A 15104-nucleotide genomic window follows, 5' to 3' on the forward strand; every position below is an offset into this window, starting at 1 on the left:
TTCTGCAGTCATGATAAAAAGAAAGTGAAATATTAATTTGGTTTATAGTATACTTCAAACTTTATAGGTATATCATAATTTTCATGCTTGCTTTCCCAATATGTAAAGTAGATGTTTCAGGAGCTGATAGTCTTACTTTTATTCTAGAATATTTATTGTAAAGTAATTACTTTTTACTATTTAAATGTTTTATATTAATCAAATTTCTCCTTATATAAAGAAGAAAACTTGGTTTTACTTCATGTATCAGATAATGAGGAAATGAAAGTAGCTTCACTCTTCATGCACTTGTGTATAGTGTATTTTTCTAGGCATTCAAGAAAATCACTTTAAAGTAATGTCAAAATTTCTATTTTGAATGCACAAATGTCTCTAGAAATAATAGGTTATTTGAAAAGTCAGGCGTTTTTCAGGTTAGGCATCCAAAAAGGTAATTTCTGCCAATTTGGGATATAATTAATTTTGTTCTCATTCCCTTTCTGTAAAATGGGTATAGCATACCCAGCTTCATAGGAATGGTGCAAATATGTATCTACCACTGTTCGCATAATACTTTTCCTGTAAGGCACAGAAGTGTCCATAGAAAACTTTTGCATTCAACACAGGATCCAGATAACATAAGTTAAATAAGTCTAGGCCAGACACTGATTTAAAAAAATTCAAATACGGAATAACTAACCATTTATTGAATGAGGTAGGGGTTCTGTGGGAAAATACAATATGTGATGGTGAAATTAAAATTGCACTGTACTATATGGATGGAATGCTGTCGCATTAAGGTTGTAGAGGCATTCTGGTATTTCCTAATGTTAGTCTTATGTCTTTTGAAAATCAGGGATGGTCCTTTAACATAGGCTTTGGATGTAATTTTTCTCAATGCATGAAGACAGTCACATCTAAAGATTTTACAGTAACATCTGATACATTGACAATTCTGGCAGTTTTCTCAAGTTTACAGTACAGGAAAATTCTACTTCATTAGTAATAGCAGCAAAGTGGAAGGATTTTCTATCCAGGATGTCTAATTGTACTTTCAAGGTGCTTCCTATGGCCCCTGTCTCTACAGGACAATGTGCCAGCCGATTTTGAGAAATACTTCATCTAATCTTATAAAAAAAGTCATCATTTCTTTAAGTGGAAAATAAGTTATCAGTAAACTCTTCTACACTGAAACATCTTACGATGGCCAGTATCTTTTGGTATTAAAAGTCTGCACTAAACTCAAGGCTGCTCACACAGCAGTTACAGAAGACTTAAGGTGAAGCTTCTACAGCCCCTTTGCTGCCCACCCCCTCCATGAAGTGAACTTGCTCATTTTCTTCTTAGAGTCCGTTTCCTTTCGGGTCCACTCTCTGAACTTGCTCACCACCACTCTGACATGAAACATTTAAATATACTCTGTTCCGTCATTTCTGTATGGCAGTGTCATATTTCTTCTCTTTGGCTATTTGGACTTTTTGGCAACAATTATAGGCGAAAAATACAGGAACATTAAATTACATCAGTAGGAACACACACATGTTGCCAATGAAAAATGAAAAAGTGAATGAACGTTAAAATAAAATTTCATGTCAGAATAGGCCTATAAACTGAGTTATTTTTAAGAAAAATGTCAGCAGCTACCTTGGTTAAATAAATTAATAGTAAATTTCTGCTACTGGATAACAGGAAGATATATATATAAAAACAAGTTATAAACAAGTATAACGCAACCAGTGCTGTGATATATTTAGAGAATTAGCAAAGTTTAGTTTCATATATTTAATATGCAGTGGAAAACTACTGTGCCACTGGGCACTTTTTCAGCTGGAGGTATTGGTTTCTTCTGCTTTATTCTTAATTCTGTCTATAAGTATTAGTAACATTCTATGGATAAAGTGCAATTTTTGATTCTGGCATGCTGCTCTGTTCTAACTTTTACAATGTAGAATTATTTCAAGTTGCTATTAATATGAGGTATGTCCTTTATATTTTCATATATCTTTCTGCTGAGTGAAAAAACCTGATGTAGTGAAACTGCTAACAAGCTGAGCCTTTGAAACCATGGGCAGGTGATGAAAGCCACCTCATGTCTAAAGCATCCCCAGGTCACAGCTGTCACACTCACTGCAATTCATTGCTGTCACAATCTGCTGTCCCTGCTTGTTGTTGCTCTCCTCTTATTCATCCAACACATATATCTAAACATTCCATTACAAAAAGACATCTAATGTTCGTCTCATGTTCGAAAGGGCACAACACTCTTCTGAAATATAATTCTGAAGATTTTAGAGCTCAGAGTTCACTGCCAAATCTAAGGTGTTGCTTTGTAAGGCTTCCCTTGTAATTTTGTCTTTGTCTCATCTCCTGAACATAGCAGGATAAAATGTTTGGTCAGTACATGATCTCAGCTTTATTCCAACTTCTTATCATGAAGAAATGAAATATTGCCCAGTAATAGAAAGGCATTTGAAGCTTTGTGAGTTTAAAGATAACAGCACTAACTGTGAACTCGGTGAATTGGAAGGAAAGGTCAGCAAGTCATCTACTATGGCACTGTTCACAAAGGCAATTCTTCTATCCAATGAACCAGGTTGCTTATAATCTGAAGACTCAGATTTTCTAAGACTTAATTTTTTTCTTTGTTACTTAATTAGATAAGGTTACTATTGATTTACTTTTCAGAGTTGAAATTTCTCATAGGTCTTCTAACTTTCAAGCAGAGTTTAAACTTGTAAACATCTTGTAGTCTAATTTCAAATCTATGCTGTCATTTCAGGTTACAACTATGAACTCCAAGACGAGTGATTCACAGACTTTTCAAATCAACTTGTGGAAACATTGTCACTGAGGAAAAACACTTAAGTAAAATTAGGGTTAAAAAAATGAGCCAGAAGATAATGAAAAGAAAACCAAAAAGTCTAAAAATGTAGCAGTAAAAGAAAAGAATATATGATTCTAATAACAAACAGTTTTGTGAAAGAGAGCAACTGCACTATTTATCCATTTCTGTAAAAATAAAGAAAAAGCAGGTTTGACCTTCTCACTTACACCTATTCTCTAAGATATTTATTTTGATTGTAGTATAAGTTATTATTCATAAACTTTACATTGCCAGTGCAAGGTTCAAAAAGTCTGCTGATTAGAGAGTTTCCTGCTCAACTACTCAGTGCATATAATTCAATGGACACTAAAATCACAGCCTCTGACTATGCCTAGTGAGGAACAGGTAAATTGCCAGTGACATTATGTCCATGCTCATGGGAAGAAAATCCCCCTAACAATGACCTCATGCTTTTATGTTGCTGGGGTTTATGATTCAATGCTGTTCAGCATTAAAAAACAGGAACATAATTACTTGGCCGTTCTATCTGTATCCACATGACCATATTCATCTGACATAGACAAAACCAGAGGACATAAATATAGACATATGTTGTACCACAGAGGGGCTGAAGGAAAGAGTAGGAAAGTCCTGCAAGAGTAAGTTCCTTAGCCCTTACAGTATTATTGAAATAACTATGTACAGCAAGCTCTTACATTTAGAAGTGAGTTTTGGATGGCAGATTAATGCTTGTGTTTATGTATTTACCTGTAGTACAAATGTATTGTGGGCAATATGTCACAGGCCTTGACTGAAGAAGTCACGGCAGCACTTAGGTAGTGTCTCCATCAGGTTCTATGTAAATGTCCCAAAACTCTAACTTAATTGTGTAAACCTTAAAAGATTTCTATTTTGAGTTTTTTATGTTTTGTATTTTTTTTGAGTGAGTACAGCTTTCTAAATAGAACTTAGGTTAATTTGGCCATTTAAAAACAATTCATTGAAAATCCACATCTTTTTAATTTATGGTTATGTGCAAACCAGATGGGAACATGAAACCTGGTTTGTTAAATAACTTGCACAAGATGTTATGCCAGAAGCTGTGCAAAAGTTGGCAGCTACGATGAAGATTTTATTAGCATGAGTACAGGATAGTTGAATTTTCAGAAATGACAGAGATAAATAGTGTAGATTATTAATACAAACAAATGCTTAAATAAGCAAGAGTTTGAAAAAAAAAATTATGATTTTCCAGTTACAAAGTGCTGCTAAAATGTTTCAAACAGAGAATCAAAGTTGCTAGGTACTTTCAAAATCTTCATTTAGATTATTATGAAATTATATTTCCAACTAGATGAGCTAGAAGAATGAACTTGTTAAGAAGTTAAGGAACTCTGGAATAAGGAAAATTTGCTGGTATGGCACTGCCTATGGTTAAAATAATACACGTAGTTACATGATGACAGAGTCTCCCTTTCAGAGTCCAATACTTTTAAACCTATTAGACAGGTTTAGATCAGATGAGCCAAAAGTGCTTCTCAGTTAAGTGCTTCCTGGGTCCAGCAATGTTCCATAATGGGGTGAGATCTGTGAATACACCAGGACCTGCCTTCCACAAAAAGAAACCTTTCTTACATAGCCAAAATTATGATTCCAGTTACAAAGTGCTGCTAAAATGTTTCAAACAGAGAATCAAAGTTGCTAGGTACTTTCAAAATCTTCATTTAGATTATTATGAAATTATATTTCCAACTAGATGAGCTAGAAGAATGAACTTGTTAAGAAGTTAAGGAACTCTGGAATAAGGAAAATTTGCTGGTATGGCACTGCCTATGGTTAAAATAATACACGTAGTTACATGATGACAGAGTCTCCCTTTCAGAGTCCAATACTTTTAAACCTATTAGACAGGTTTAGATCAGATGAGCCAAAAGTGCTTCTCAGTTAAGTGCTTCCTGGGTCCAGCAATGTTCCATAATGGGGTGAGATCTGTGAATACACCAGGACCTGCCTTCCACAAAAAGAAACCTTTCTTACATAGCCCAGGAGCTATGCTGTACTCCAAATGTACCTGATTTTGGTAACTTGAGACAAAAATCAGGGGTCACGTTGGGGTATGCTACCATAGACATATTTAAATGTAGGCCACAGTAACTTAGGCAACTTTAATAGCTAGATTTAGCTTGTAAATCAACTTCACAAGCTAGAAGTGAGCTTGTCAAAGTTTAGAAACAGAAGGTTACCAATGCTTGTGAAGGTCAAATTTTGTACTCTTACATATGAAATCAAATAGCTCACAGAAAATGAAAGAGGGAAAATAGTCAGAAAAATAGTGAAAACAAAGTTTTGTTGCCATAGTAATTCATACATGTCAGGTGTCATTTAGCATGTACTCCACCCCAATCTTCATTTTTTAGATACCTCTGTAATACCAGTGGTCACTGTTCCAATTAAGAAAATAAGTTTAGAATGAAATAGAGCACCACGTATGTTCCAGAGAACTTTAGCATCGTATAACTCTCACTAAATACCGCTCAAGTGAAAATAGAAAAACAAAGGTGCAGAAATCACCATGTAATCGACAGTTAGTTAGCAGCAGAGTGTTTATATTCCCAAGATATGAGCAAGATGGATGTTAGGGGTGGAATCTAGCCTTGCTGACATAGCACCTAAAGAAACAATTCTTCTCAAACCAATGTCTTAACTCCCCATGTCATCAAAGGTGAGAAAGGGATGCCACTGAAGGCCTCCAAAGGAGATCCTACATTTGAAAGTGCAGGTACCTAAATTAGGTCAGCAGATCATATTTTTCTAGGACAATAGCAACGTAGATTTGTTGACTTTTAACTGAATGGTTCTTTCCGATTCTGGGCTTGTTAGGTTAAAGAGGACAGGAGCATAAGCATGTTGAACATCTCTATAAAGTCAGACCTCTTCACTCTGCTTAAATCATCATGAATTTCAAAACTTTTGCAACTCTTGATTTGAAGGTCCAAGAGATTTTAAGTTTACCCATTTTTTGTCAAAGGAATTGCATTAATGGACAGATTTCCAACATAGCCCTAAAATATCAAATAACCTTGCCTTCGCATGTCTATTTCTAACATATTAATGTTACATAAAAGCACAAAAGTTTGTGTACTTTCTGTATCTCATTTGTTAGAACTAAAGAAGGATAACAGGTAACATGTAGGCATCTGAATAAATGTCAAATCAAATTATAAATACCTAGTGGTAAGGGAGAAATGCCTTTCAAATTAAAACAGATCATCTTCAGTCAGAAGGAGAGAAGACTCCGTGACTCTGCTAAATATCTCTATAACCAGATTAATTCAGTTATAGGCAGCAAACAAAACCTAAAATGGGCAGACAATTTCAGATATCAGGTACTTTTGAGATATCTCTACAATACTACAGTTCTGGCCTGCAGACTACTGGGTCTGTTCTGTGCAACTTTATTCCATTCTGTTCTGGGATTTGGCAATTTAGGTTCTACAGAGGTAAAATGTCAAGCCTTTCAGCCTTCTTCAGATAATTTGCAGCATTTCAGTTCAAATGCTTAGATTTAGAAGTTGGAAGAACAGTCTCTTGCAATTTAAGAAAGGAGTAATTTCTTCCTTGACATGTTGAGGAATGTTGCCATTAGATTAGAGACTATGAAATATGAGAAATCAGAAAGCTGTGTATTCTGTATGAAAAAGCTTCAACTTGAGCACTGTTTTGATACTGATTTAGAGAGGGGGAGGAGAACTGAGAGTGTAACACTGGCCACCAGCAGCCTACTGTGTTCCCAGAGCTACAACAGCTGGGTTTCTCGTATATATTGACTTTCTGACTTACCTTGTAACATCTGACACCTACCCACCTTTACAATATTTACGACAATTGTGAGTGTGCTAGATTTTTTTTTGTTGTTTTTTGGTAATATATAGTTACCTTAATAACAGATGTCTCAACTCTGGATGGAGGACTCTGCACTTGTGCTGCTGCTGCCATGTTGGCGATGGTACTAAGGTGGTTCATCTGGCTCATTGCCATCGTGACAGATGCTGGAGGTAGGCTCACAGGAATTAACGGGTGGGGCATCATCATAAAAGGAAGTTCCAATCCTGGTGGGGGAAAAAAAAAAAGGGAAATAGGTTTATGCATCTTTTTAAAACACTGTCTTTTTTTTCTCCTGATGGACAATAGTCAAGTGATGGGTGACAAGATGGTTCACATTGCAGGACAAAGCAGCTATATGTCAGTTCTCTTGCGGGATATGCATGGGTAAATCACTAGCAACCATGGAGGGTTTCTAGCCACAAGGAGAGGCTATTAGACCTCTTAGTTTGTTCATATCAGTGTAATGTATGATATCATTGCTAAGCAATGGCTGTTTATTATCTTTTTTAATATCTGCTGTAGGGTGCCTTAGCAATGCATTATTATGCCACTGATGCACAGGTTAGCAGTTATTTTAAGTATCAATTTTATTGCATATGTATTTGTTCTTTATCGTCTCCACTTCCCCTGCTTAATACTTTAAAGGAAGTATTCCAATATTCCCCACATTTTTGATTTTTCATAGCCTATTTATATCAACACAAAATAAAGACAGGAATTGGAAAACTGCTCATGTTAGTGCTGAAAGATGTCAACCCGTACCATTTGGCAGAAGGTGGTTCTGTTGAAGAGGGTTGAGAGGATGGCTAACTGGAACATTATGCTGTCCAGGCAAGTTGGGGTGGTTAACAGAGGCCTGTGATCCTTGGGTGGGGGGAGACTGAAGTTTTTCTTTATCCCAAGAACCATCACTGCTGCCTGTGGGGAATGAATATATATTATTTGGATGAAGGAAGACTCCAAATTTGCAATGTCTGAATTTGCAAGCAAGGCCAGCAAGCTAACCTTTTTTGCAAGTGGCTTTTTTTTTTATTATTTATTTATTTTTTTTTAGTATGTGGGTTGGGGGAAGGACTTTTGGGTTTTTTTTTTCCACCCTCTGAAAAAGATATGTAAGGATAACTTTTTAAGGTTAAGAGTTAGAACACAAACCTAAAAGTATTATAGTTGTGCTCATTCACATGAAGTTTGTGTTTGATGTATATTTTACACATACTTTTGCCATTCTTAGCAAGTAAAACTACATATGGCATTTGTTTTATACATGAGAGAATATTTTTGCCTGCAAAATGTCTAAAAAAAGAATATTGCCTGTTATGCCAATTAAAATTTAAACTACATTCATATTTCTTCTTGTATTTGTGCATAAATAAAAATTATATCTGCTAGTGGAACAGACTAACAACAAGGAAGAATGCGGACAAGTAAGTGTTGAGATGAGCAGTAATTCATATATTTGAGAAATACCCTTTTTCACTATTGCAGACCTCCTCATAAAAAATACCCACAGAATTGAACAGAAGGATACAATTAAAGGACAATACTAAAAATTCATATAACATTATTAATTTGTACATTTATATATAATGAAAAGTTTAAAATCTTCCAATCTGGTGACTTACATTATTCATGGTGCATATTTATGTATAATGCTGAGATTGAGTATATGTATGTTTACGCATACAAAGTAATCTATACACTCATTGTGTGAGTTTATTCACCATATACGATCAATAAACACTGTTTAAATAGATTAACAAATATGTATATATGCATGCATTCTCAGCTGTATCAATATACGCATCAGCAATACGATTGCTTCCTTTTTCATATAGAGCACAATTTCACCCTCCTGACTTTGAAAGTTTCTACTGTTTTCATGGGATTTTTTCTTAATAAGGACTTTAGGGTAACATCTGCTAAGACCTATTTAATCTATACTCAATTTCTATTTAGCATTAGGGATTACAGCGAAATGCATATTTCTGAATGTTTTTCTATATACATCTTACTACTTAATGAACAACGGGGCCTAAAAAACAACAGGACTAATACCACCTCCTCCTTACTTCAGTAGAAACAAGATTAGCACATTAGTCTTGACAATTTTTAACATCGTTTTCATGGGATGACAAAAGCACAAAAGTTGGTAGAATTCCAATTTAATTTCTCTAGATCTATTAAAAACCTGATTGTAAAAGCTGTACAACATAGTTTATAATGAAAAATACTCCATTATTGCCATGATTTTCTTTCCCTAGTTACTTCATGAAGACAGTTTAGGCTCAATATAAATTCTAAGTCATTACCTCAATACTGTCTCAATCCCAATGTAAATTGTTCAGAAGTAGGTAATGAAAATTCAGCTCAAACTCTCCCGCAATCAAACAAAGCAATTTTATGAAACAATGAAAAGAATCAATTATATGAGATACTTTTATTATTTTACAAGAAATTGTCGTAACCTTTATGCAGTGTACATAGTTGAGCTGGTTAATACATGATTTGAATCTTATCACCTCTGATAAGTGAACATGTTTTCTTGTATTTTGAGAACTCAAAGACTTAAAAACCCACGAACCTGCTTTCAAACACATACGTAACTGAAGGAGCTAAATCTTAGCTGGAAAAATATTTTTTTTCCTTCTAATTTTCTTTTCTCCAATTTTCTGCTTTTTGCCACTGTGACATATACATTTCACTTATTTTGAATATTCTTCCATTAAAAAATATGACCCTGGAAGTGAGAGTTAAATACAAAAAGTGAGTTCATCTCATTTAATTTTAGCCAAAATGTAGGTGTTGATGCAGATTCAACAGAGGAAAACAGGTAGTTCCAAATGGTAATTCATCCCATCTTAGGGCATGTGTCCCTAAAATAGTAAAGCTGTTTTTATGGTACTTAGGGCTTCATTAAAAAACAACCACCGAAAATCTGACTACACAATGTCAAGTCCTAAGCAGGAAGGAACCCAATCTTAATTTTTGCATCTGTTCAGAAAAGTTGGAGAGAACTTTGTTCTGGCAGATCGTGCAGTGGAGCACGTACTGCTTGTCCATCTTGCTCTAGTTTCATTGTGGATGTGGTACTGCCTGTCCTGCTGTGGCTAATGTGAAGGCAGCAAAGTCCCTCTACGCTGGCTAGCTCAGCATAAGTGTGATTGCACTGCGATTCAGATGAAGTTGGCACTGCCTGGTGATCATGTGATGCCCAAATGAAACGAAGAGGGAAAGACCGCAAGAGACAAATGGAATGAATGGCCTCTGGGCATGCCTTCATCTGTACAGTAACTGCAGAAGAAGATTTTACAAATGGCTTAGGCTTAGATGGCTTAAGTAAGATGAATCTGGGCCAGAATGCCTTGTTTTTGTAGCTACAAACTCTCCTGTCTTCACCATCCACTGAAAATTCTTTTTTGGACATGTATTTTTTGTTCTTTATAAAAAACAGAGATAGAAAAGGCTATGTTTGTAAAATGTATTTCAGACTTGGAGCAAAATTCTCTAATTTACATGTAAAGTTATAGTATTCTTAACAAGGTCACCATTTTACAAATCCTTTAAGCTCATTGTTTTGTACTTTCCTATCAAAACGTGATGACATCCATATGTCATATATATATATATAGGAATACATAAATAAATAAATATTAGTAATTATATGAATTTTTGTTAATATTATAAGCAAGGAATATTTTTGCATTTTATAGGGCTGGTGAATTCCCAGTAATAAGATATTTTCCCTATTTATTAGCAAGATCTTCTACAGTACAGTTAATTTCATGTTACATGCTGGTGTTTGATACAGAGATGGAGTCAATTCTGCTGTGATCCTTCCTAACCTGGTCACAGAATTTTGCACGGTCAGTCATAGATTGCCAATGATGGCACTGCTTCTGTGGCTCAGAAATTAGAGCTTTTCTACAACAGTACTCCCTTCTGCCTCAAAATTACAGTGTCTATTGTTTTAGAGTGATACCAAACCCAATAATAAATTGGAAGAGAGAGGACAAGCTTCAGAAAGCGAAGTATCGAGGCTAGTGTTTATTTAGTGACAGATTCTTTTATACTTGTAGTCTGGCATCGTCTGTCAAGACTTGTTTACAAGGAAAATGATTCATAGACAGAATCTGATCCATAACATTAGAAACCACTTTCAAACTACAGGCTGTTGCACTCCTGAACACTTTAAGTGGACAGACACAGATACAAATAGTCTTGGCCATTTGCTGTGTTTTTCTTACGTTAGTTAAGCGGAACAATTTTCCTCTTAGAGGAAACAGTTATTTTCATTAACGTCAAAGAGAAATAAGTGTTATTCCTTAGACACTACTCACCGTCTGCACAACTAAATGCAAGCTACCAGTTCTGTCACTTTTTACATTTGATTTTGATTTAATGTGTACAGTGGTTTCAAAGAGTATTAAAAATCTGTTGCCTTCTTCCTCTTCACTTGTTGCCCTGCTGGAGGCTTATGTTTTTCCAGTTTCCATCAGTGGTTGTCAAGTCTTTGTAATAGGATTAAAAGCTTGGACACCTGATATCCCTGGGTGCTGCAGTTTACCCTCATAAAAGCTGTTTGCTTTAAATTGAGAGAAAATCAGTTTTTAGTGGCATAATTAATTAAATTATGCAAAGTGTTCCAGATTCAGCATAACACTTTCTGAAGCAGCAATTGGAAGCTCTACATTGCATTCAAACTGCATTTCAATTGATGCTGCACTAGGCTGACCATAGAGTAGCATTTTCAAGGCTTTCAAGCACAAGGGATCCAATTTTGAAATGCAGATGCTTAATGTTGAGTGCTCAGACCCCATACATGTGCACTTGAATAGGCAATTTGGTAGCCAACTACGTATTTCATGTGCTATAGTGCTAATACAAGCACTCAAAAATTTGAAATTGAAGTTCCAAATGTAAGTACATGTGCTTAAAAACTGAGCTCAGATTGTCTCACATTTACTCATCACAGACAACCCGATGGAACAAAAATGACAATACATTTTCATAATTTAAAAGGCGGACTACAGAATTCAGTGTTTTCCCCATCACCAACATTTCAGCACATATTTTCCATAATGTGAGTTAGCTTCTCCCATAATCAGCAGTTACACAACAAACAATTATTTGTACACTGAAGTGGGTCTGTAAAAGCCTGATGCATGGATTATTTGTATTCATTAGTAGCACAATTAGGTAGCTAAGGATGGTAATAATAAATGAAAACAATTCTGGACTGGAAGGTAATGCAGCCAAGAAAAAGAAAATGAAGCAGAAAACTAGACTGTACAATGTCAGCCTCGCAAACAAACTCCGATCTAAACGTACCAGATTCATTTTTACAATCACATCTCTTATTTGCTTACTCCTTTTCCTTTCTCATTCTGTCTCCATTAGGATTCGGCTTGCCTAAATTTAGGTTCCTGTAATGTGAGCTGAGCAGTTCAGTTCCTGTGATAGTCAACAGGGATCTAGCCAACAGGCTCTGGAGAACTGTTGAGCTCCCTCTGTGGGGACAGACCTATCTTTTCTGAATCTCCCGCTTCCAGGGACTACAGTCCAAACCCAGCTCAATTGCCTAAACACACACCACCTCAGATGGCCAAAATAATTTGAGACATGTCTTATAGGGTCGGTGAGGACAACACAGCACCTGCAGGAGACCCCATGGCTATCTGGAGATGTAGATCAGGCAGGATACTCGAGGGCATCTAAGATAGTAGTACGTACCTATGCCCAGGCAACTAAACCAAACCTTTCTTAATTATAGGTGGATTTTAGAAATTAAAATTAAGCTATCTGCCAGGCCCTCAGGTCTTCCCCTTCCTTTCATGTGGAAAACTTTGATATTTTACAGCATCCCAGGGAACACTTCAAGCCTGTCTTTAGGCAAGTGAATCCCATCCTGGCTCAGGAATGGTTTCAGGTACTATTACATACACAAGCAATATCACATGGCAAAACCACAAAAGAGAGCCTGAGCTTCTACTAATGACTCAAACCACTACTTTTTTTTTCTTTTTGTGTACTACTGATCTTCTTTCAGTCCCCTAATCTTGCTGTTATCTTCTGTTTGCTGAAACAATTTGTATCTCAGCAACAATTACCAAACAAAGCATCAGTATCAGCTGTGTTGGCTCATTTTTCTGAAGTGGACTATTCACTATCTAGGCTATTTATGTCCACTGGAAAATACGCATAATCAGCATGCTAAAAGTTGGTAAACTTAGCATCCTGACAGTGAGGAAACCTCTTCATAAAACTGTCCAAATCAAATCCTGCTGCTTTAGACTTTGAATTGCTATGAATTTGTGATTCCATTTTTGTATAATTCAGTCTCCTGAAATCAGCTGTAGTATCTACCTGCAATATATTAGTGTTGTGAGACTGTATAAAGGACAGACATCTATAGATAAAGGCACTTTTGTAAGACCACTATGTTACTGCTGTATCATTAAAAGCAAGAAGACCTTTGCCATATGTAAACAGTATCTGTCTCATATCATTGACACTTTGGAAAAAAAAAGTATTAGTACCTCTTTTAAGATCACAAAATGATCAGGAGAGCAAGTACTATGACATAGGAAAATAGTAAGTTTTCCAAGACTTCTCTGGAACACTGTATTCTGCTCTAGATAAGGATTTTTTATTTTTTTTTCCCCCCTCACAAAGCCTTGCCTTGTTATTTTATGGTTATATAATCATGCTTATGCTCTTAAATAGACCATGAGCAATGTGGCCTGATAATTGTAAGTTTTTATAATTTTCTCTAACATAGTGGGCTTATGGGTCTGGTATTTGTAGTTCTGCTATTATCACGATGGAGCATAAATAGGTATAGCAGCAAATTCTGCCAAAAAAAAAAAAAAAGGAATATTCTTTGATAAACATTTTCTCAAAGAAATATATAAAGCAGAAGCCAAGAGAACCTTTGAAATCACATACGGTTTCTTCTTTGCAGATAACAGTAGCAATCTGGAAAACAGGTTTTAACCTTGATCATGTCGACTGCTTCACTCACTGTCTTAATTTTATTGCATAGGTTTTTCTTGGCAATGGCAGAGAAATGGTAACTGCACTTTGCACTGTAAGCCAGATTTGTACCCACCTTACTCACCCTTTCTGTATGTATGTTCTGATAAATAAAAACTGCAGTACGAACTGCTAATTCCAGGAAATAAGATGGAATTTTAGATGCTGAAAATCAGAGTATATGCTTAATCATGAATCAGAAAATACTGAATTTATATAAACTAATAAGTGAAAGAATTTTTTTTACAGTGACAATGAATCCCATGGAATATATATGTTATATTGTATACTAATCCTTCATTATTTCACCAAAAAGATTAACACAGAAAAAGCTTTTTTAAAATTGAATTTAATGAATAATGAAACTGTTCAACACAAGTGAAAGCTCAGCAACTCAGTTACAGGCTGTGTGACATTTACCTAAAAATAGATTTTCCATTTGTCTCCTTTCACAAATACCTAACTTGGCCTCATTTCATAGATAATATACAGTTTATTTTTACGGATATATGATAAGAGTGCAATATAGACATCTAAATGTAAAATTGTGACATCATCAAGAAATAAAAAATTAGGTGCAGTTGTACGCGCTGTATTCAGGAAAATAATAACTGGACAACATTTTACTGTCAGGTACACCTGGGCAAATATGTTAACTTCAGAGCAGAAAGCTAGAAGTAGAGCTAGTCCCTTGATGTAGAGTTTTCATAATATGAAGACTAATGAGCTATCAGAAGCCAACCAAAATCAGCAAAAAACTAAATTTTCTTTCTCTCTCTTTCAACATGATAAACATTAGAAATTCTTAAGTGAACATCTCGATTATAGCTGCATGTGCTTATTTATAAAAAAAATCCCATGTAATAGATAATTAATATATTACTATATATTCTCATTGTATGTAATTGTGTATATGAATATTTTCTCTATACTTAAGGAAAAGGTGAGACAGAATATTCTACATTTTCTTTCTCTCTCTTTCAACATGATAAACATTAGAAATTCTTAAGTGAACATCTCGATTATAGCTGCATGTGCTTATTTATAAAAAAAATCCCATGTAATAGATAATTAATATATTACTATATATTCTCATTGTATGTAATTGTGTATATGAATATTTTCTCTATACTTAAGGAAAAGGTGAGACAGAATATTCTTGACTGAGTAGTATATAACTTTGTGTTTAGAACATTTTCTAGGAAATATGGATTTAAGTTATTTTAGCATAAGATCTCCTGTTGCTTCAGTTTCATAGAATCATAGAATCATAGAATCACTGAGGTTGGAAAAGACCTCTAAGATCATCGAGTCCAACCGTCAACCCAACACCACCATGCCCACTAAACCATGTCCCTAAGTGCCTCATCTACTCGTCTTTTAA

At 35.2% G+C, this 15104-nt stretch overlaps 1 protein-coding gene across 1 annotated transcript in view; it reads right to left on the reverse strand.

Moving 5' to 3' along the window:
• The window catches only part of DACH1 (dachshund family transcription factor 1), a 213215-nt gene that overhangs the window by 112985 nt on the left and 85126 nt on the right, over positions 1-15104 (reverse strand). The window contains 1 exon segment of the mRNA XM_019472688.1: positions 6740-6912. Within this exon segment, the coding sequence (XP_019328233.1) occupies positions 6740-6912 (173 nt within the window).

This window comes from Aptenodytes forsteri, unplaced genomic scaffold (genome assembly GCF_000699145.1).
Source record: "Aptenodytes forsteri isolate BGI_AS27 unplaced genomic scaffold, ASM69914v1 Scaffold51, whole genome shotgun sequence".
NCBI classification, from domain to species: Eukaryota; Metazoa; Chordata; class Aves; order Sphenisciformes; family Spheniscidae; genus Aptenodytes; species Aptenodytes forsteri.